The sequence below is a fragment of the Neopsephotus bourkii genome, unplaced genomic scaffold (assembly GCF_033783945.1).
Source record: "Neopsephotus bourkii isolate Nb327-2 ecotype Australia unplaced genomic scaffold, CSIRO-AGI_Nbou_v1 NB_1624, whole genome shotgun sequence".
Lineage (NCBI taxonomy): Eukaryota > Metazoa > Chordata > Aves > Psittaciformes > Psittacidae > Neopsephotus > Neopsephotus bourkii.
Window position 1 is genome coordinate 4,816,822 of NW_026902099.1, and position 22,506 is coordinate 4,839,327.

A 22,506-nucleotide genomic window follows, 5' to 3' on the forward strand; every position below is an offset into this window, starting at 1 on the left:
TGTCAACAGTCCCGCCGGTGACCAGAATTCCTATGCGGATCACATGTACAGACTTATGTACAGACTTAACACTACAGGACTTAAAAGAAAAACAGGAGCTTCTAATATATTAATCATGCTCAGCTTACCAACAGCGTGTACTCTACATCATCTCCCAGTAAGCCTGTGTCATTCAGTGTATACTTGGCTTTCTTTAGTACAGCATCCACTGGGCCTTTTTCTACCTGGTGTTTGATAGCCTTGAACAATTTATAAAGAGGCTCCCCGGCATTATCCTGTTCAAAGAAAAGGAAGTGAAATAAAGGAAACCCAAAAGATATACCCAGTGCAACATGTTGAAGTAGTATTAATGAAAAACCCCACAGGCAACAGACTTCAGCTCTTACCTTGAGGTACTGGTATAAACAAATAGACATCCAGTTAGACAACATTCTCTCAACAACCGTTTCAGATCTGGAAAACAAAAGCAACCCCGCGCATGGTGAGGGTCGTTAATGACACAGTTTTAACGAAAAACATTGCTTGCTTGAGATACAATATTTTTTCATGCTTAACTGCATGCACTCTCCTAATGCACTGATTTCCCTATAGAGTCTTGAGAGCTTAGGATAAGTGCTTTGTATTGCTCATCATTCCTGGCTACCTTCAGCTAATTACTGAAATACATTCTTTATGCAAAATCTTAAATTTGGTCTATGCTCTTAGAGCTAAAAAAATAACCCAGTTGTGCAGTTACTGGGAAATTACCTTCAGATTACAAAGCTACAACATATGCAGAGCAAGGTCTTTTGTAATTTACTTGGGATAACAACAGGGTTAAGCAAGCCCTCACTGAATGCACAGTGAAAGCTGGTTATGTGTGCTTGTTACGGAGATGATGTGTGGTATAAATGCTAGATCATTTGGAATCAAATTAGACTAAAAAGTAAATCAAATGTCTGGTATTGTGTTGCAAGGAAGGTAGATCTTTCAGTAGTTTTGATGCAGATTCTAAACTACAGTATTGAATATGGAAATCTGTTGCCAGCAGTCCTGGGTGTGCTTTCCATGGCTATTCCTGGTGAGCTTGTCTTCCTACCATGCTTGGGCCAGGCTATTTCTGACTTTCATGGATAGTTGGCATTTTAATACAGTCACATTGTGAAAGAAATACATTAACAGAAAACCAGAGAGCTACAGAAAATATGACAATCATTCAAACCTTCTTAGCATTAGCTTTGGGTTTTTGGCCACAACATACTGCTCCATCAGTTCTAAGAACAGCGTCCTCATGATGTCAGTATAGTATTCTAGTTTTCCATGTAAAGCAACTGTCAGTAGAGATGCAAAATACACTTTAGCTCGAGCAGAGAACTCCCTTTGGTTTTCCAGCGTGTGAATAAACTGGAACAGAAAATAAATGTACAGTTAAGTACAGATGACAGGTTTCTGAAGAACCTCAGCACTTCTCTGCTCTTGAAAAAGTTTTCAGAAGTTTGATAAAAAGATATAAGAAAATATTGCCTATAATTTGTTTTTAGATACACACACAGTGTAGTGGACTAACCCAGGCTGCATGCTTTAACTGAAGCCTTATCTAAAAAGGATGCTTTAATTAAATGAAAAAAGGTGTTCTGTGACAACTCTTTAAAAGACAAAATCAGCTCCCCTTTCCCCCTAAGTCCCAGTCCTTTCACATCAAATTACAAAGACAGTAATATAAGTACACCTGGGAACGTGCTCTCATCTGCCATAAACTGTAATGCTACCATTAACTAGCTCAGCACTGGAGCCTCATTTAAAAAATGAGAAAAACTTAGAAGCCTAAATCTATATTTAGGTGTCTGACAATCAAGCTCAGTTTTTGAGAGTGAGCAATTAGAAGTCTCTTCAGAGCTGCTGTGAGCACTCATCAATCTGGATGAATAGGCCACTTGAGGAGACTCTGCCTCTTGGGGACAGAGACCCAGCAGATGGCTGCCCATACGTGACTCCCGTGATGAACCACGGTGAAAACAGCATTCTCTGATCACGTTTTTAAAAAAGCCTAAAACAAACTTGTACCATCGGTTCTTATGCCAGATTGGGTAATATCTGTTTTCCTACAGCCACTGCAATGTTGACTAATTTCATAGTACTTGACCTGGCACAGAAATATGATCTTGCCTCTCTGCCCCACCAGGAAGCTCTGGCTGTGATGCCACATATCTGCAGTGGTTATGAAGCAAATCTCCTTCAATACTCACATTAATGAGAAATGATTTGCTATTGAGGAGGTTGGAGAACTGATTCAAAGCCTGCTCCACAGTCTGCCGCCTGGCCTCGGGAATATCCAGCTTCCCTGTAATCATCACGTCTTTCTCTCCATCTTTGGAGGGCAAGAAGAAGACTCTGTCTGTGTAGGTTTTGTAGTCCAGTACTGGAATTCCAGCTTCATTGATATCATTTGTCTGATCCTCCATCTCTATCATTAAGTCTGGAATATGCAATACATTTTAAAGGTTCATTTAAAAAAAGCCTGCAGCTTTTTTAGGCAACACAATCTCTTTGGATACCTTTTATCGCTATTCAACACCAAAACCTCTATTTAATTTCTCATTTTCTCTTGCTGTTTTTGCCAACTATCCTGTTAACTATGACCATAGCTAATCCTATGGTGACATGAAGACAAATGCCTTTCACACAGATGGTTTCCTTGTTGCTGCCTTAATGGATATCTGGGTGAGTTCATATATACGAATGTGGGATTGCAGTGCAGAGCCAAAACACCCCACCGCAATACTGCAATATGGGTTGGTTTGGCTTTTTTTCCAATGCACATTCTATCCCCTCTGAGTCTGGGTAGTAATGGCAGTTCTTTTAAAAGACACATAGCAGTCAAGGAAAGAAAGTTTTAAACTGTATAAAGCATGCTAATTTAATTGGAAGGAAGGGGATGGCAGGAAGGAAGAAGGTTAGATGATTCATTGAAATTGATGGAAACCTTTCTGTGGGACTCAAAAGCTCCAAAGTTCTTAAAAGGGACAAGAATTAGGCAATCATCCATTGGAGCAGCTATTCTAGCTGAAGGCTTTCCAAATACCCAATATTGCTGATTGACTAAAATACCATGTTAATTAATACAGTGACCTACTGTCTCTGCAATTTTATTGCTTTTATTCATTCATTTACCTCTTTGTTTTACATCATTCAGCAAAGCTGAGGGAGAAAGCATCTTGTGGTTTCCAGCTTTGCTGTATTTGTACTTCCTCTCTGACGCCCCTTTCCTTGGCTATCTTTGGTCCCCTGAGTTTTACACTGCACTTCGTGCTGTTGATATTGCAGTTTCACAGTATGGATCTAGAATGTGTTTTGAATTCAGTGTTTATGAACTGGAATGCCCCTTGGATGTGCATTCTACTTCTGCAGTGTCTGTTTTTGGTGGAGCAGAGAGGAAACTTTCAACTCAACACGCAGCAGGAGTTTAGCTCTGTACTAGGAGTGTCAGGAAGAGAAAGTGACCTTCTCCTTTCAGAAACATATATGAAGTTCCATGGGGAGGTGATGAGAGTGAGGGCTGCTAACCTTGATCAGTCCTCTCACAGTTCAAAATGCAGTCTGAAATGAAGGCTGTTTGGGAATAGTTCTCGATTCAAACATTTGCTTCTGTTTTGTGTCGAGAACCTGGAAGGAGCTGGTTTTCCAGAGAAAGCAAACTGGTACAAGAAAAGAACATCCTGTCCCAGAAATGCCAGAAAAGCAAGTCTGGGAGAGGCTTCCAGCATGGCTGAAATCTTTGAGATACCCTGAGCTTCTTAAATAAATTTCAGACTCTAACCTGAAACTGTTGTTTAATTCAGTCCTGCTTTTTAGCCACTGCCAATATGAAATAATCTATTTCTCTTTAGAAATAAAATGTGGGGTTTTTTTTAAGTAGAAATTTTTCCAGCATGACCTAACGGCAAGTGTAATTCAGATAATGAGGTGACATTTCCTGCTAATCATTTAGGCCAATATTTACAATGTTTGTACTCAGATGCATAATTTAAGCATTGCAATGAGTAGTTCAATGTGTAGAAATGCTGAGCCTTCACACCTCCTGCTGCCTTCCCTGGGATGATGCCTCTACATTTACCCAGAACAATTAGTTAGCTCCTGAAATCAAGCTTAAGGTTTTCCCACGATAAACATGGTGAAATGCTATTTGTTTCCTGCAAGCTTGCCAAATTAGCCCTTTGTATGCCGATTGCTGCAAATAAGTTTTGCAGCTCTGGGAACAGTTTTTAATCATAGAATGGGTAAGGTTGGAAGGTACCTTAAAGATCATCTAGTTCCAACACCTGCCACTAGACCAGGTTGCATACAGCAATTGTACTAACTACTAAGTACATGGTTAGTTACCATAAAACATCCTTACCTCCATATCAATCACCACTCACATTAATGGCTCTCAGTATCACCTATATGAACTAGTTTCTATTTCCCAGTTGCTAACTGTGCTTCCTATAGACTATTTCCTTTAATAACTTTAGCTTCCTATTTTATTTACAGCTTTCATATATAATTGCAAAATATCTCCTGCCTGTCAATGTCAGTAATCAAGACTACTAAGATCTACTAATTATTTGTTCCCTGAGGACAGCTTTTGCAAGCTAGCATGATTGCTCCAGCCCATCTTCTGATTGCTCAAGAGGACCACAGGAGCGCAAATATCTGTCATACCTGTGAATTCCTTCTTGCACCGATCTCTCACGCTCTCCTCCAGGCCTTCAAGCTGTGATTTGATTTTTTCATACTCTCGTTCTGCTTGTTGGCTCTTGCGTCTTTATGGAATAGAGGTAAGATTTTTAAAGTTACAAACTGCAAAAGTAAGTAATTTGCAACAGCTCTGAGTGGGGGACATTTTCCTGGTTTTGATTTCTTTTTAAACACTGGCAGCAGGAAGAGAATGGAGGAGGACAACAGGAACAGTGGACCAAGTCTTCATTCCATGCAAACCAACCTGACCATCAAAGGCCTGCTGCTTCAAAGCACACTTGGGCCAGCAACTTAATATCCAATAAGCAGTAGCTACAAATGCTTTCAATCACATATTAAATACAGAAACTTAATTTGTATGTACTGAACAAAGACTGCTTGCATCATGTCCTGCACTGGCTCTGAGCCACCCAGGAGTATGTCTGGAGCTGAAGTGAGAAGTTTGCAGGAGGTTCACAAGAACATCAGTGTTGTACAGCACATACTTCAGTGTTGCTTCAGCTATATTGATATGCACCGTAAGAGTGAAATCCACCCCCTCCTGAGAGACAGTATGAGGTCCTCATTACTAACTTTAAAATTGGGCTAGGTAGGTATTAAGTGAAATAAAGACATTGTTCTGGCCCTTTGTGAAGCATGGATTTCACCATTAATCATGAAATTTGTTTGTGGGTAACACTTATCTCAGCTGGATAGGACTAAATGGTCCCTTAGCCAAATCCGAATCCATCCAGCTCAGACATACTGTGCTGACTGAAGCAGCATAAACGCCAATGGATATGTATAAAGAGTGAGTTATCTCCTTCACAAGAGGCACTTTAGCTGCCATGTATGTGTGCAACTCAGCCTGCAATTGTGCGCTTGGCAAGCCTGGGGCCAATTGTTGTGCTTATGTACAAAGGATGGACTGGGCTGACTGACACCAAGGAATTTGGTGTGCGTGAGAGGAATAAATTGGTGTTCCATCTGTACATATATATTTCCATCTGTAACTGACTTTCTTAATCTTGCAGCTCATAAAGAAGATGAAGATAATTCCCATAGACTGAGCTGAAAACAGTTAGGTAATACCTTGAAAACTTTAAGACAGCAAACACACCTAATTAAAGGAACTTACCTGTAACAGATGATAGAAATGATGATGATTGCTATCATTGGAATAAGTACCAGTGGCAAAATAAGATTCAGTGGGATGTCACTCACACGTGTATCGTATTCCACCCTTCCGAGGATCCATTCCCGGAGTCCAAATTTCACCTAAGTAGGTAAGCACAGACATTTGTCTCAAGAAGTGTACAGAGGCAGGGGTTCACTTCTCAGTTGCACTCTAAATTCTTAGGAATTCTCACAAATGAATTTCTTGCACAAACTGCCAAACAAAGGGAACATTTCTGAACATTTTACGCCAAATTTAGGTCACTAGCACTTTATTCCATGAACTGATTTTATTTTGCCTAGCAGAGGAAGAAATATCCCCAGTCTGTCTTGCTACAATTCCTATGTAATGAAGGTTGAAGGCATTTGGCAGCTTGGGACTGCTCTTTACACGTGATGTCTTCTAGACAGCAGGCAGAAGCTGGAGGAAGAAAGAACTGCAAGGAGTTTCTTCACAGTACTACAACTACTTTAAAGAACAAATTGCTTCAGTTAAAAAGCACTGTACTGTATTGGTGTCACTTACACACATGGTATTACATTATATTGAAAAGGTAACTTACAATGAATTCAGGAAGGTTATTGATTGTATCTCTCTTCTGTCGTTTCTTTGGTTGAGGCTGTACTTCTGGTGGCTCACAATATAAGTCCGTTTCAGTTAGTGTTTTTATGTTGCAAGGCTCGTCTCCCACAAAAGCCTGTGCCTCATCTATTGTCATGGCTTTGTTCAGGTTACTGCCCTAGACAGAAAATACAAGACTAAGCTGTCATTGCAAAGTCTTCAAGAGAGGAAGCCCTGAGTTGCAGCTTTGCATTTGGATCATTTTTAGCAGCAGATGTGATTAGCACTGCAGTGTACAGAAGAGTAGAGTGGCTGGAATTATGCAATTCCTCTCTTTTCCTTCCTGGAATGAGAAGAGATGTTCCCTCCAGTTCTTGGGAGCTCTATGGCAGAAGGCATTTCCAAATGCCAGGCTCAGCAGGAGGGAGCATCCTTGGTAAACCCAAAGTATTGCTAAAAGATAGCAACTCTCTGTGAGAAGGGCAGAGGGAAGGCAAGAGGAACTGCTGATGTTCAACATCTAACAGAGGTAAGGGACTCTACCAAGCATTTTGGGTATGGTACCAAACAGCTGTTAAGAATTCAAGAAAGAAGGAAAAATTCTATAAACACTTCAAGGACAAAATGAGCAACCACCATCTCTTGACAAGTTTACCTTTGCATTAATAAGTTTGTTGACTTGTTTCTTGATGCCATCTGTGAAGTTTTCAAAGGTTGGGTCTGCAACATAGGCAAAGGAGTGACTCTCATTTTTTACAACTAAATGATAATGATCCATTAGAATAATAGTGGTAATGTTATAGTTTTCTGGGTCTTCCAGTATTGGTGGGGAAGAAAAAACCACCGTGGTTTCGTTGAGTCTTTTAACAAGCTTTCCTTCAAACTGTAAGAAACAAGAAGAACATGCACATTTTAGAGTCTGACTTATTCCTGTACGTAACTATTGATAACCTTAGACTGTAGAAATAAAAAACTACATTCATATCCTCACCATACAGCAGAAATGACACAGTACGAGGTATTTTCTGTAAATAAAATGAAACAAATTTGTTGATGGATATAAATTATTGATTCATTGTGTTCTATGCCTGCAGAAAAAGCTTAAGCTACAGATCAGTTTCCATTGCCTCCAAATTCTGTGGCTCTGTACCATATTGGGTTGGTATTGTTAAATTGCTCTAAGATTGAGGGTTAACATGACAGCTTTAATCCAGATCATCTTTTGTACCATGAAGTATCTCATGTATATTCTTTTCTACTGACATTGTAAAATACCTTGCTGAAATTCAATACAATTACTAAGTGAATTTCAGAATAAAATTTACCAATTGTCAACCAACTGCTCAAGGTAACAACAACTCAGTTAACCTGTCCTGCACCCCCAATTCACAGAATCATGGAATCACAGAATAGTTAGGGTTGGAAAGGACCTTAAGATCATCTAGTTCCAACCCCCCTGCCATGGGCAGGGACATCTCACACGAGACCATCTCACCCAAATTACAGAAATGTTTTTTTCCTAGAAACTCCTTCAAGTCATTCAGTAACATCAGCCATAGCCAACACCACTAATAGGAACTCTCAACATTTCTTCTATCTTAACATTGCCATGTAAGTGGAAGCAAAACAAAAAAAAATAGAGAAGTTTCTAGTCTTAACCATGAACGTGTGCAGTATGTAATGCTAACTTAAGCTAATGTGCTGAGATGATACTGAGCATAATTAAGAAGGTGGGTAAGAAATGTTGATAAACACTGATAAGAATGCTAAATAGCCTTTAAGATTGTCTTAGGAGTTAAGGTTATCAAGATAATAACATCCTGTAGTTTATGGCCTAAGAAACATAGCCAGTTTTCTTCTTAAAATTCTTTAAGGGTAGGGTTCTGATGGACTCAAATCCAGGTGGCTTTGGTATACTCTTGAAGCTCAATCATGCATATAATGCAATACATGCATTGTAAGATCATAAGACAGTCTTAAATTGACAAGCAAGCCCTAGAAAAAGTATTTTTATTTTCTTACTGGAAGATCACTTTTGAGCCCTCAATCATTGCATTAAACAGTGGTCTTCATTAAGAGTGGGAAACTGGTAATGTCAATTCTTAACATGAGATGCAAGAAGGGTTCTTTCTTTTTATGTTATTTTTCACAACTGTTTGCAAGCATCCTATAGATGGAATATACATGAAGTAAGAGAGAGAAGAAGACATGGCTCTTTGAGGCTTGAGAAAATAAAATCCAGTGACTGTGTAAAGCTGAGTACTCAGCATTATCTGGATTTGGGTCCTGTTTCAGGTAAATCTCTAACGTTTGCAGGGGAGAAGAAAGAGAAGGACACGAAAACTTAACCACTTTCCAATTTTGAAATACACACACTTCACCACTCAAATCTTAATTCTTTTATCCTTATTCATATTGAATTAAAATAATTTTAAAGCAGAAGATTGCAAGGTGCAAGTGAATGTAAGTCAAGATGGTATCAGTGGGCTCTTCTCCCATGGAAACCCTGAACAGACCCAGAAATATGTTTAAAGTTTATTCCACTCCAAGCCCAGTGGAGTCCAGTGACCGAACTTAAATGCATTTTTCAGCAGACTATGTGTTATGCATCTAATGCGATGCCATTGTGTGGAAAGAAAGAAAATTACCCTTTTGAGATTCATTTTCCCTGCTTCTGGACGCTCTGCATGCACCACCAATGAGAAACTCTGGATGAGCTCAAAACCAGTTCCAGTTACTGTAATATTTCTTCCCCCACTGAAAGGCAGAATTAAAAGAGAAGTCAAGTCATTGGTAAATTACCACAAACAGTATTTTATCCTGCACTTCTACTACTTCCACTGGAAGCACTTATATAATGCCCATATGACAATTAGATTTCCTACAAAAAGGATTTCTGTTAAAACTATAGATGACCGCAGCATTTATAAGCAGTGATGTCAACTTCAAACTCATTTTAAAACATCAGAATAAAAAAGGTACAAATTGCTTTGCCAGTATTTGTGGGTTTTGATTGTTGCCTATCTTTGTGTGCTTTACTTCTCCGATGTTTTTGTTAAAATCACTCCACCTACCACACACACAGAGACAAAGGTGAGAGTTTATTTTCCACAGGTCTGCAGGCACCAGGTTTCTCTACTTCCTTTCATTTGCAACACATTGTTTAAAAAATAATGCATTTGCATTAGAAGAACAATGCATGCAAGTGGCCAGTGGGAGTTAAAGTCATCAAAGTAACATGAATTAAGAGGAATAGCAATCCTCAAAGCAATCCATTAAAGTAAGCTTCAGTTTATATAGAGGGGAAAAAAAGGAAGTATTTTAAACTCTGTGAAGTAAATCACTACTGATCTACCAAAAAGTCCTCCAGGCCTCAAACCCAACCAAACAACAAAATTAAAGGCAAATATTAAAGCCAAATCCTATTTGACATAAGTGACAACTCAACATCCAAGGAGGCAGGCACCAATTTCTCCAAGAGCAGGCACAGCCAATTTTACTTTTAATGCCCTGTTTATATGGTCATGATATTCTTTTTATTGAAAGAAAGTGAAAACATCATGATCTCTCTCTTCCAACTCTGCCCCATTAAGAGACCAGAATACTAGGGAACAGCAGAGATCAGTGTGAATCCAGGTCACCAGTTTGTCCCTGTATCAGTCACAGAATGACTTTCATAACCAGAGGTATGCTGCAAAGATTTTTACACAAATGTTTGCCATATTGCTACAAATATGAGTGGTGCACATTTCTTTGGTTTCACAATTAGTACTGGGTGAGCTTTCTTCCAGAAGGAACAGTTACCAGATGGGGTGTTAGTACCACCATAGAAGAGAGCATACCTTCTAAAAGCATTATTGAACTCTGATCTAGATTTCCTAAAAAGATACTTTTTTTCCTCATGGGACAAAGAGATGACAAGCCATAATTTTCCTCTGTTCCCAGCATACTTATTAAAAGCTGAATAGAAGAACTGTTAGAAACCTTTTCATTAGAAACCTTTTATATATGTTATCCTATGGGATAAGGATTTGTAAGTAACACAAAGATCATGTTGTCTGACATCAAGCTGAAATGCTTTGAATCTCTTTCTTTGAGGTATCTTCATTTAAAAGAAGCTCATTACTTTTTCTGGTTTCAGAATTTACCTTTGAAGTGGGGATTAAAGTTCAAAGGTAAACAGAATGCTTTTAACATCAGCTGCGGTTAAGATCACAAACTCTACATATCTAAATGTGCGTATGGCTAGAATACAGGAGTTTTTATTTCAAACAGTTCTACATGTAATAGGTTTATTACATATTACACATTTTAACCCAATTGTAAATGAAGTTACGACAAACATTTTGTTACCTGCTGAAGCTGTTTACTGGCAGGAACTTGGTGACAGTGGGATTCTCACGGTATGAAAACTGCTGTGGTACAGTACTTATTGTGCCCCCATAGTTCATTGTGACTGGAACAATTTCAACCTTGCTATTAGGTCCTGTAATGCAAACGATCTCATCTCCAAATTCGGTGCTAGATTGGAAAAGAAAAAGAAGAGGAAACATCTCCAGTTACTAACGTCATGATTTGTAATGTGATTTGTAATCTTTACTGTACAAAAGCAACAAAACCTGGGCTCTACTTTTGCTAGGCACTGAGTAGTTACAAGAGGAAACAACACTTTCCTCAGATCAGTTAGGGTCTTTAAAAAAAGATGTAGGATATGAAAAGGAATAGTGTACAAACAAAAGAGCAATGCAATGTCAGCACATTTCATGTGATTCCTTTTTTTGAGGGGGAAAGGGGAGAAAGAAAGGCAGCGATCAATAAAAACAAAAAGAAATGAGAGGAGCAAGCCAAGGGGCACTAGAAGATTAAGATTTTATATGGAACCTCTGAGGAGTTGCTCAGTGAAAGTATGGTTGGGTTTGGAGCAGCCATTCAAGCAGAGAAAGCCGAAACTGGAAAAACCTTTGGATATCCAAGTTCTCCCACTTTGGTTGTTTATTTGGTGCTTCTCTCAGCTGGAGCCTCTGAGCGAGTTTCTGAAGGTTATGTGCAGAACCCCATTGCATGGGATGAGTCATGAAGAGATAGACAATGGATTTGTTTAATTTCTAAAGGCCAGAAAAGGTTGGTGATTTGTTAGAATACAGCTCTGTATTGTTATTTACTCAGGGTACATACACGTTGCAAGGCTGGCTACCAACTGAAACTTGAACATCCTTCTTGGAACCAGTGGCCAGGTTTGTACCAGTGATGGTAAGTGTTGTTCCACCTGCTTGTGGTCCACTTTGAGGTCTTATTTGAGCAGGACGAGGTTCCTGCAAAGAGAAGATGGTCATGCCAATGAAGAAAATGAAAATAAAATTTACACCAGTATTAACTGGTATAATAGCTAAACTACTACCTGAAAAATCATAAAACTAAAATAATAATGGACAATTCTTCTAAAATAAAACAAAATATTCCATTGTTCAAGCTTAAGGAAGAGGTAACAGATTGTGGGAATATATTTATATATTTCCCATACTGTATTCTACACATATGAATTCATATAAAGGGTTTTATATGAATTTCAACTCCCTATTTACAAAATGTAGTTAGCTGCCATTAGGCTTGTGAGAGCTTTGTGTTGGATTTCCTGTTTTCATATTTATTTTAAGATTTTTCTTTCTTTCGGCTGAGTCTACCTTCACCTTTCCTTACCCTTTCTTATATTCTGCATCAGCTACAGGAGAGACAGAGCAAGGCTTTCAAAACTTGTACCGAATAGAAAGAATAAAGATTCCCTTTATCTTGTAAGGCTCTTAATTGCAGTACAATTGTTATCCTATTCTTAAGCAATGAGCTTGCAAATAAAGACAATCTGAAAATGCAAAACTTTTCTTTATGCACTTAGAACCTTAGAGCAGATTTCTGAAGACCAATTGAAACAAGCAGACACGCTTCAAAATTGTTATGAAATTTGTTTGATATTAAATTTCTCAAATAAGTTCTCTCCTTTTCTTCTCAGTTCAGTCTTTGTTTCCGTGATTGTATTCTGGGAGCTATGACAAATAACATAAATTAACAGTGAGGGCTTTTCTTTTAATTGCTTCATTACTATTCCCTGTTTCCAGTTGAGAAAAGCATCCTTATTCAGGGCAACACTGAAGCCACTGAATCAAGAGGCTGACTGAAGCCATGTGACATGGGTTACCAGTTGGCTCCATGGCCTGGCCATGCCAGCAGACGTGCCACAGCCCTCGCGCCAGGGTGGTGGCTGCTGTGCATGCAGGCTCAAGGTGGTCCCACGCAGGTGGCTGCCACATGTGACACACACAGAAGTAGGATGCCAGGTCCAAGCACGTGGCAAGGGACACTGCTATGAAGGACCCTGCATTTGCTATAGTATACCAGCTCAGCAGCTTAGGGAGGCTGTGAATAGGTAATGCTTTTTCTGATGTATAACTGTGCTTCTTCATCCATATTCAAACATAAGCTTTCTTTAAATGAGTCAAATAAGCAATACCAATCTCATGTGTATTTGTAACTGACATCTGCTCTCCTTCTCATTGTGCATAATCTTGCTAAAACGGTTGACTGATAATAAAGTCCAGGCTTGTGGCTATTCGGTATGAAGCGTATGCAAATAAAGGAAGAGCAAACAAGTTTAAAAGCTTCCCTTGATGATGGTTTCCCTGATCACCATCAGACTGCACTGATCTCCCACTCTTAGGAGGAAAAACTGTGTTCAGAAACAGAGAGCAAAAAGCCCACACCTTACTAGTAGTTATGCAGCAAACCCCCTTCCCCCATGTTGTTTTGCTCAGGCACAGACTGCCATCTCTGTGACAGCTTACAGCTACGTAACTGAGGGCCCAGGAATGGCGAGGAGGAGTGGGACTGATGTGCAGTTCAGCTCAAAGCTCAGTGAGCCATTGACGGGTTTGTAACAAACAGCAGGAATCCCTAAAAATGCATCCAATTGACCTCATGGTTACTTTACAAATTTGTTTTATTGAAGCACAGATTTCATGGAAACCCGGAGAACGCGTACTCGCTGTGCCTATTTTAGACTTTCACATCTGAGCAACTTCCCTGCGAAGGAATGCATCATGGTTCAGCACACTTCACAAATCCGCAATGACAACTGTAATTTGCTCTCAAGTCATTGAGCTTTAGGAATATGCTTTAACACTAATTGGGTGTCAATTGCTTTTCTTCCCTGAGAGAAATCTGTTTGTAAACCCTTCAATCCTCAAGATGTACGTTGCTGGAGCGTATGACTGCTCTCATGTGCTAACCTTTGATTTCATTTTGTTTAATACATCACTCAGGTTACAAGATTTTAGGTAAGGAAGAGACTCAAAGTCATTTTAGAGCATTTTTTAAAGCAAAAAGGAGCATTGATTCAATATAAAAGAGTTGACTAAAACTTGCTCACTTATGTCTGTGTAACCCTCTCTGTGCATGCTCTTCTTTGGATGTAATTGCTTGGTCATTTAAGCTAAATTAAAATAAGTCACACCAGGGTAAGTAAGAAGTTTGAGGGGGGCAGTTTTAAAGCTCACACTTGAAGTTTAAATTAACACAAGTCTAGACATGCCCTTCAGAGAAAAACTCCTTTCTGCTTTTTTGTAACACATTTTGTTGCTAAACAATTTACAGTCAAATTTCATATAAAATACACATCCAATGAATAGTTTATAAAAATTAATCAAATACATTAATACCACATGGACAGAAAACCCTACTTTTTAACAACTTCAAATTAAATCTTAATCCTTATAAACTGTTCAGGACCTCTGTATCAGCCACAGTAGAACCCCACAGTAACGAGTAGCTGCATAACATGCCTGGGATAGCTTTCAGATGAAAATATCCCCCAAGAACCATGAAAGAATCAGAATGGACAAATTCAGTATTGCTGAACCTCAGAAAAACTACTAAAATTTGTAGCCTTTCCTCTAAATACTCCCTCCACTTAAAGCATAGCCTCTCAGGACAGATGTGGGAAAGAAACGAACAAGAAAAGGTTCTGAAGCACCACACACCACTGTTTCTTTATGAGAAATAATCATCCTGTTAGAGCTCTGCTGGGTTATCCAATGGGTAACTCTGGCAGGGTGACAGCTGGCTCTCTTGCTACAACCAGTATATATCAGGTGAGCCACGAACTTGAAGCTGAACTGTCCAGCACCATTTTCTGTGAGGAACCTTTCAGTGATGGCCTCCTTTTGCCTCCCTAGAAACAGGGATGTATAGGTAACCAAACAGAGAAGTTATCTCTGACTAATATAGCTGCAAGGGGAAATAGAAACAAGTACCTGTTCTATTTTCTTCAGAAACTGCTTTTTTTCCTAGCAAGACTCCAACTTGGCTGGAGTTTAAAGCCCAGCTACACCTGGTGGGAGAACACATCACCCACCCCTCACCCCATCCACAGCACAGGCACATCTTCAGGCTGAATGGAGAACTGAGGCCAAGAGCCACTGTAGGAGCTAACACCAGCAGCAGCCAAGGAGGAGGTGGAATAGTTACGTTTAACCCTTGTTTTCTGTTAAATTGGTGTCCTTTCAGCAGTTCCTCAAACCAGCTTAATACAAAGTATTCGTATTTAACCTATTTAAAGTAATTCTGCAAATACCAAGAGCTCTCCAGACACAAATAATGTGGACACCTCATAAAGATGATCTAATGAGGAGAAGCTCAACTATATGTGCAGAGGAATTATTCAGCATAACTTCTAAGACAAAGCATAGTAACACTCTGTTACTGTAAACTTGTCAGGAAAATGATTTGATTAATTTTAACTTGCTACTTTCCATTTCACATTTTTCCCCTTTCCCTTCCTCTTAAGGACCTGCCAGAAAAAAATAAGTAGTTAAAATAAATTACTAAGAATGTGAACAATTTTAATAACCATTTTATTGCAAAACCAATGTGCTATGAGCAAGTTTTAATGCTCTCCACAAATATTCGTGGGGGGGCTCAAGGAACAAAGTTACCTCAGCCCACCTGGTGGTCTTCTTAAGAGTACCAATAAAGAAAAAGAAATTGGGTCTTCCAAATGCTCCAGCAGAAAGCATGTTGCAGAAACACAATTAGGTAGATAGGATCAGAAGGAGGATGATATTCTGCTGACTGCCAAGATAATTTGGAAAAGTACCATCACTGGTGGTACAAGCTTTCAACAAGAACCATGTTAAAGGTAGCCCCTTCCCACGGCTGACATGGCACTCACCAGTGGGACAGAGAGGTTCAGACCCTTGGAAGCTGCCTGGTCTAGTCTCACGTTAACACAGTCAAAGCCACATAACCCACAGCTCTACATTGCTTACCACAGCCCTGCATGACATTCCTTTTCCTTGCAGAGGAAAATGAAGGGCAAAGGGTAAATCCTCCACTGCAAACCTTGTTTGAGGGATAATAAAAATGCTGCTTTATCCAAGAGGCAAACCCCTTTAGTTTGAACTCAACCCTGAGCAATACTGAATCTTCAACCACTACAAACAGCATTGATAAACCTAGGACCTCGAGTGCAAGATCAGTGATGCCACCTTTTGTAAACACCCTCAAGGATTTTTTTCTGTCCTTATTTCTGCCTTTTTCTCATTTCAGTCTCAAATAGAAGTATGTCTGATTTCCTAATAAATACCCTGCTTTCATTTTCAGCCCTCTGCACCTTGGGATTTTTGCTGGCTCAGTCAGAAGGTGCCTGGGGAAGTATAACATCACAGCACAGTGAACTACTATAACATCACACCACAGTGCTCATTGCAATTATGATGGTAAGCAGAACATTTGATTATGTGTCCTATATGGAATTTGAAGCAGTCTTGTAATAATTCTTCTGGAAAACATCAGCCCTTATGAGGACTTGGCAATAATTCATTTCTCATGGACACAGTAAAACTTAAACAACCCTGCAGATTCTAATTTAACCCTTGTTTTATAATTCCTTAAAGTGTAGAAAATCATAATTCATACATATTTCAGTCTTTTTCTTATTCTGCTTGAACGGGAGGAATGTTCTTTCAGGCCTATACTTCTCCTTTTGTCACCAGGAAAATACTGTTCATATCTTCCAGGTAGTTTAATGTTTGAGCATAAATATTTTCTGCAGTAACAAATTACCTTGTTATGTGGGGTTTTGATAGTCTAGTTTAAAAAAAGCTTGTTTCAATGTCTGTCAGATGTTCTTAAGCTTGTTTGTTGCCCAGTCTGGTAAGCCATCTCCTAGCAGAGGGACTTCCCACAGCTGAGATCCCCCAGTGTCTTACGATCTCTCTCACAATCATGCCCTAGGAAGCAGATTTGCTGTTCTGGCAAAACATGCGCATCCGCAGCTATAATGTTCGGAATAAAATAGAATCAGAATCATTTAGGTTGGAAAAGACCCTTAAGATCATCAAGTCCAACCATAAGCCCAATACTGCCAACTTGGAAGACACATACAATGATCATATAGACCAGCTTGCCAACAGATGCAACTTGTTCTCTACTGCATGGTTTATCCTGAAGAAATAATTTGATCTAACTGGACTTCTTGCTTGTAGATCCATGCGGATTGTAGCTTCCCAGTCATGGGAAATGCAAACATTGTACATACCTCACATACAAACCTTCCTTAAATCCTACTTAGGTGTAATAATGTTGAGCTAGAGATCCCAAAGTCTACCTGCGATCTAACTTTCCCGGGTAGCACCAGACTGCTGGGTTAGTACTGCTGAACTGATAAAGCAGCTTTCCCATTGCTTTGATAACCAGGAGGCAGCTTTGCTGGAAGGGTAGTAACACTCCCAATAGGTTACCTCTTCTGCTTTTGTGACTGTGGTTGGTGCCCATCCTGTTGATACGGTTTACCCAAAAGCCGTGTTTATCTGCTGCCATTTGAAGCAGTGAAACAATGACAATTTCCAAGTCCTTGTACACTGCCTATATTACATAATGCTCAAACAGTGCTAGTTTGTTTAGCAGGAAATTTGGTTATTCTCTCTGTAATACCAATGAATTCCATTACGTGGCATTCGCATTTCTGTGTGTCACTGCCTTATCTTTTCATCAGGGACCAACCTGAGCTTCACCAACTATATTTTTTGCTTTTGCCTCACAGCAACGTCATTGTCTTTTATCAGCATGTCCCCTGAGGTGCTCTGTGCTTCGTCAGCACAGAGGTACTGGGATAAAAAAAGAAAAGCACTGGCAAGCCAGCTTACACTGGCCCAAGTATGCATATGACTTCACACTCAGGCCTTTTTCCAGTGTCCTGTTTTCTTCATCACAGACGGAAGTATCTTCTTTGCTTGTATCCTTTGCCTCCTACCTACAAATCTGTTCACAGAAAGGCTTTCATTGTAGTTTCATTCTTTCTGCATGCTAGAGGGTAAATTATCTCCATGTCTGTTCCACATCTAATCACATTTTGACATGAACTTACTTATTAGCAGTGTACATGACTGCTGCTCTTACACAGCTACTGCAGATCCTCTGAGCATTCACATTTCAGCTCTTACATTTTTCAGCCTGTTTATTAATCTAGAATGAACTTTTTAAACTTTAATTTCTTATGACTTGTGGTTTGTCTTTCTGCACAGTTAGGAAGGTGATCTCGTATTTCTCCAGGTTTCTGATTACAGTTTTAGTAAAAGATACCTTTTACAGGCTGAAAAAGCTTTCAGAGAGCTCTGAGCATTTTAGATCTCTGTGGTCTGCCTGTGTCAAATCAAAGCACAGCTTCTACCTGGCTAACAGTGGGGTTACTCCTATTCTTTTCTGTTTTTATCCGGCTTCTTTGCAATTTTCTCATTAAAGATATGCAGGTGCAACAGAGAACCATTTCCTCAACCTCTTTTTCACGCAGCTGAATTACACTTGGGATCTGATCTGCCAGGCTGGTTTATGTTCTTTTTGACTTGGTTTGTTTGCTTTGCAGCTTTCCTGGTTTACACTGTCATGTCCAGCCAGCTCACTTCTGGTCCCTTGCACGGTATTCAAGAACAAGAGGAGTGCACTCCTGTGGAGCATCTGCTTGGTTCTGCATGTTTTCTTTTTCCATTTCTCTACTTTTCTGCTTGTCTGTCGCTGAGCATATCCTCAACTTCTCATATTCTTGGGCATGACCCTCTAAACAGGGTTACTATCTGCTGTAGTATTCGTCTGAGGTAGGTAGTTTCTCGCCCAAGAACTGAGAGCAAATTGGTTATGCTTTATCCTTCACTAATGCAGAAAATCAAAGAGAGAAACAACCAGCCACCAAAGAGCCTACTGGCGGATCACAAGAGGGGCCAGAAATTCAGGAACAGTTGGAAGGAAACAGAGGAGGGGAGACTAACAGAGATGCAAAGAAACCTTGGCATGAAGTCTATGCTTCAAAGGGGGGTGCTGGAGAAAATGTAATTCTGCCAGAACACAAGCAGAGACAACTGGGGAGGGAAAAGAGGATGGTGGCAGAGTATATCCCCGTGACACCATGAGAGATGCCAGCTGCAGCACAAGGGGAAGCCAGCAACAGATGGATGTGTTCAAATGGACATGATGGGCAGCAAATGGCAAAGCCACCTAAGCTCCTTTCTGCCAGCTCCTGTCAGCAGTGACCTCCAGCTGGGGGTTTGCCTTTGATGCAAGAGCACATCTTCCAAGCAGGAATGGGCTCCTGTGCTTCCACACAAGCAGAGCACAGGGATGCTGTCAAGGACATGACGACAGCGGACACGCATGTGGGTAAGATTTTCACGAGTGTACAGAGTACATTATTGCTCTGTATTTATCTCATCCATCCTTTCCTCCACAAGTAACCTTTCACCTTCCTCACCCTGGTCCCAGCAGCATTAAGTTCTGGCTGTTGAAGCAGGTCTGTAAACCAACTGGTTTGTTACCAAAATTATCTGCCAAATTATTCTGCCAGCCCTTGCATATAATGCACACAAATATTCAAGGCATTAAAGGCACAAACCATGAAGTGCTGTAGGCACCAGCTACCTTCTTGGAGGTCAAAATGTCATTTCATGGACTATAAAGGTAACCACAGGAGCTAAGTTAATCTTCTGAATGGGGCACACAAATCATTAGGAACTGCTCTTTCCCCCTTCACTTCCCTCCGTTCTCGGACTTGAAGGAGCCTGCTTCTTGTTTCTGCAGACGAGCCACCCACTCACAGGATATTCAACCACAAGATTTCCACTGTGTGCTCTTGGCAGGCTGGTGCTCACCGCAGTGGCTGACCTGACCCACCAGCTCATCTCGTCACAGCGTACACAAAACAAGCCAGGCTTCAGCTCCTGGGTTATTTCTGAAACAGCAGAGAAGTGAGCTGAGTCCTGCCTTTCCGGGGCTGCTTTGTTCAACTCTCACACCATGTGAGCTGATCAAACGCTTCCAGGCAGTGCAGGTGCCCAGGCACAGAATTTGCCTGGCAGTGCACGTTGCGTGCTGTGTGCTGTGGATGGGATGTTTATGCAAAGGACTGATATTTTAAACAAGTAATTTTTTGGACTGCAGGCAGCATCTTTTGATCATGAGGCAAACGCCACATGATTTTCTGAAAAGACCACAGAGCCTTGCTGACAGGTTTGATGCAGAAGTGGAAGCATGCATGACTGGAAAGTCTGCATTATCATATGGTCAGGGTTCACTGGCAGCTTTCACGCAGAACCACAAGCACTGGATGGTGGGATGTGTATTTAAGTGCATAGCTCAGATGATAGAGAATTAAGTCTAATAATAACCACATGAGGAAGGGCCAGCTTTGCTAAAACTCTCAGCTGTCCAGGAGTTCTGGCTCCTGTGCAGGCTGGCACACAAACAAGATGTGCTTTAGGACTCGGGAATAAAATAAGATCCTCTGGAAGCAATTCCAGACTGCTGCAGATGTGTGGCTTAGCATCAATCGTAATGGCATCCAGCATGTAATATTCTCCTCCTCTCCTTGCAAAAACGCACCCAGGCCCCACAACTACAGTGCAAAATCCATGTGCTGAGGTAAAAACTTGGGAAGAAAAATCAAGGAGCGAGCTAAACTCCTCCACAAAAGCCTTGTGGCACTACTGGAACTGCACTGGTGAGAGCTCCCAGAGCAATTGCTTCAAACATCAAGAAGGAAAGCAGAGGATGGATGTAAGTAAGAGGAAACTGCCAAGTCAGGAGTAGATGAAGTGGAAGATTGCACCTTGTTAAATGGAACTGTGCTTTTCAGTTTCACATTCAAACTACCAGTATGGTGAATAGTCATGTTCATGTTTGTTTTTAGATCAGACTCTAATTTATCCACCCTTCTTCTCTTTTGATTCATCTCATCTTGTTTAGGTAAATAGACTTCCTGATTTACTAAAAGCCATTCTTTCTAAGCCAGTCCCTAAATTACCTTCAGTACCTCAGAAATGTTTCACACTTTTGCGAAGTTCTACCTTTAATTTCACCATCTTACATTTATTAGAGCTTTCTGAAACTCACAGAATTACTCTTGCAAACAGATGCTAGAGATCCCAGAACCAGCTGCAAGCCCTCAGTGGCTCGAGTCTGAGAATAAGGTATTCTGAGAAAGGAATCATGCTTTGTATGTGATCAGCAAATCTGGGCTAGATATCTAGGAGGAGCTTAACTCCTTCCTTTGATACTGTTTTCACTGTTATAGTAACAAGCAAATCAGATAAAGTTAACAACAAACGAAAAAGCAGGACTGGCCTTTAGCCATGTTACTGCTCCACCTGCTCAGAGACCAGCCAAGCTGTCAGTGCTCCAGATGTGCTGCATAGCTGGATATTAAAATTTAGCATCACTTCATTTCTGTTTCACTGAACGGGAAAATGGTTACTGCCTGATTCTGATTACAGCAAAAGAACAGAAATGGCAGTAGAGGAGGACTGGGTTACCAGAATTTAATTCCACTGGAATGGCTGGACTTGAACAATGCTCAGCTTGGATACAGATACTGTGATGGGTAGGGAGAAATAGAGCTTTCCTCCGCTGTTATGCAGCAAGTACAGATTTACTGCACAGCACAGACCCTTGTGGACCTAGGCATTTTAGGTCAGAAATCATTTTAAATTGAAACCATGGCTTCCCTTTTAACTGGATTTTGACACATTTAATGGAGGCTCAGAAATGCACTGTGCTGGCAGATGGGGCAGAAACAGGAGTCTGAGCCCTGTGTTGGGCTGACTATCGACCTCATCAATCCAGCTTTAAAAAGGCATCTCACTGTTGAGACTGGTTATCAACTAGAGCCGAATGTAGCAGTATTTCTACAGTTATAGAATAGTTTGGGTTGGAAGGGACCTTTAAAGTTCATCCAGTTCCAGCCCCCTGCCATGGGCAGGCACACCTCACACTAGACCAGGTTGCTCCAAGCCCCTGTGTCCAACTTGGCCTTGAACAGCGAGGGATGGGGCAGCCACAGCTTCTCTGGGCACCCTGTGCCAGCGCCTCAGCACCGTCAGCATAAAAACCATTCTTCCTTATATCTAATCTACTTAATAACTGACTTTGTGGTTTTAGTGGTAGACATTAGTCATGAATATGAGACCGAGAGTGTGGGGAGTATGATGACACCTTTGGTGTATGCATGAGGCTGAGCAGCTGCATTGTCTCCTTATGCACTATTTGCACACTTCTGCCCTGTGCTACCACACACTGCATTTAGAGTGGTCACTGCTAAAGCTGAAGCTACTGTGCTTCGGGTGATCAGAACACACAGTGAAAACAGTGGTAACTGGTCCCTCCCCATACAAGGAGAAAGGCTCCTGTTCCTCCCGAAAGCTTGCAGTTGAGAAACAAGTTTAGTTCCCTGCAAGCTGAGAAAGAGCTGGGCATGACTTAAGTGAAGGAGCTGAACTGCTAGATACTGTGCCACACAGGATGACTTCAAGTGAAGGAGCTGAACTGAGACACTAATCCCTGTGCCAGTGCGGAATGTGCGAAATGACCTGGAAGAAGTGGCAAGTGATCACTGTGGTGACTCTCTGCTGTGCAGGACAGAGGCACCCATCTGCCAGCTGCTTGTCTAGAGAGGTCTGTAGTCTGCTGGGCCTCGAATTAGATATGTCATGGAAAGACTACCAAGGCTTGTCCACACATCCCACTGTTACCCCCTGCTGCTCTTT

At 40.7% G+C, this 22,506-nt stretch overlaps 1 protein-coding gene across 4 annotated transcripts in view; it reads right to left on the reverse strand.

Annotated features, from left to right (window-relative positions):
• Positions 1-22,506, reverse strand: part of PLXNB2 (plexin B2) — a 115,002-nt gene that overhangs the window by 21,151 nt on the left and 71,345 nt on the right. For all 4 annotated transcript variants that reach the window (XM_061372944.1, XM_061372943.1, XM_061372945.1 and 1 more), the window contains exons 16-26: positions 11,609-11,745; positions 10,787-10,954; positions 9,082-9,190; positions 7,089-7,316; positions 6,435-6,611; positions 5,834-5,973; positions 4,681-4,781; positions 2,226-2,455; positions 1,202-1,383; positions 387-453; positions 129-275 (exon numbers count right to left, since the gene is read on the reverse strand). In XM_061372944.1, coding sequence (XP_061228928.1) covers positions 129-275; positions 387-453; positions 1,202-1,383; positions 2,226-2,455; positions 4,681-4,781; positions 5,834-5,973; positions 6,435-6,611; positions 7,089-7,316; positions 9,082-9,190; positions 10,787-10,954; positions 11,609-11,745 — 1,686 coding nt within the window. The remainder of the gene's footprint in view (positions 1-128; positions 276-386; positions 454-1,201; positions 1,384-2,225; positions 2,456-4,680; positions 4,782-5,833; positions 5,974-6,434; positions 6,612-7,088; positions 7,317-9,081; positions 9,191-10,786; positions 10,955-11,608; positions 11,746-22,506) is intronic.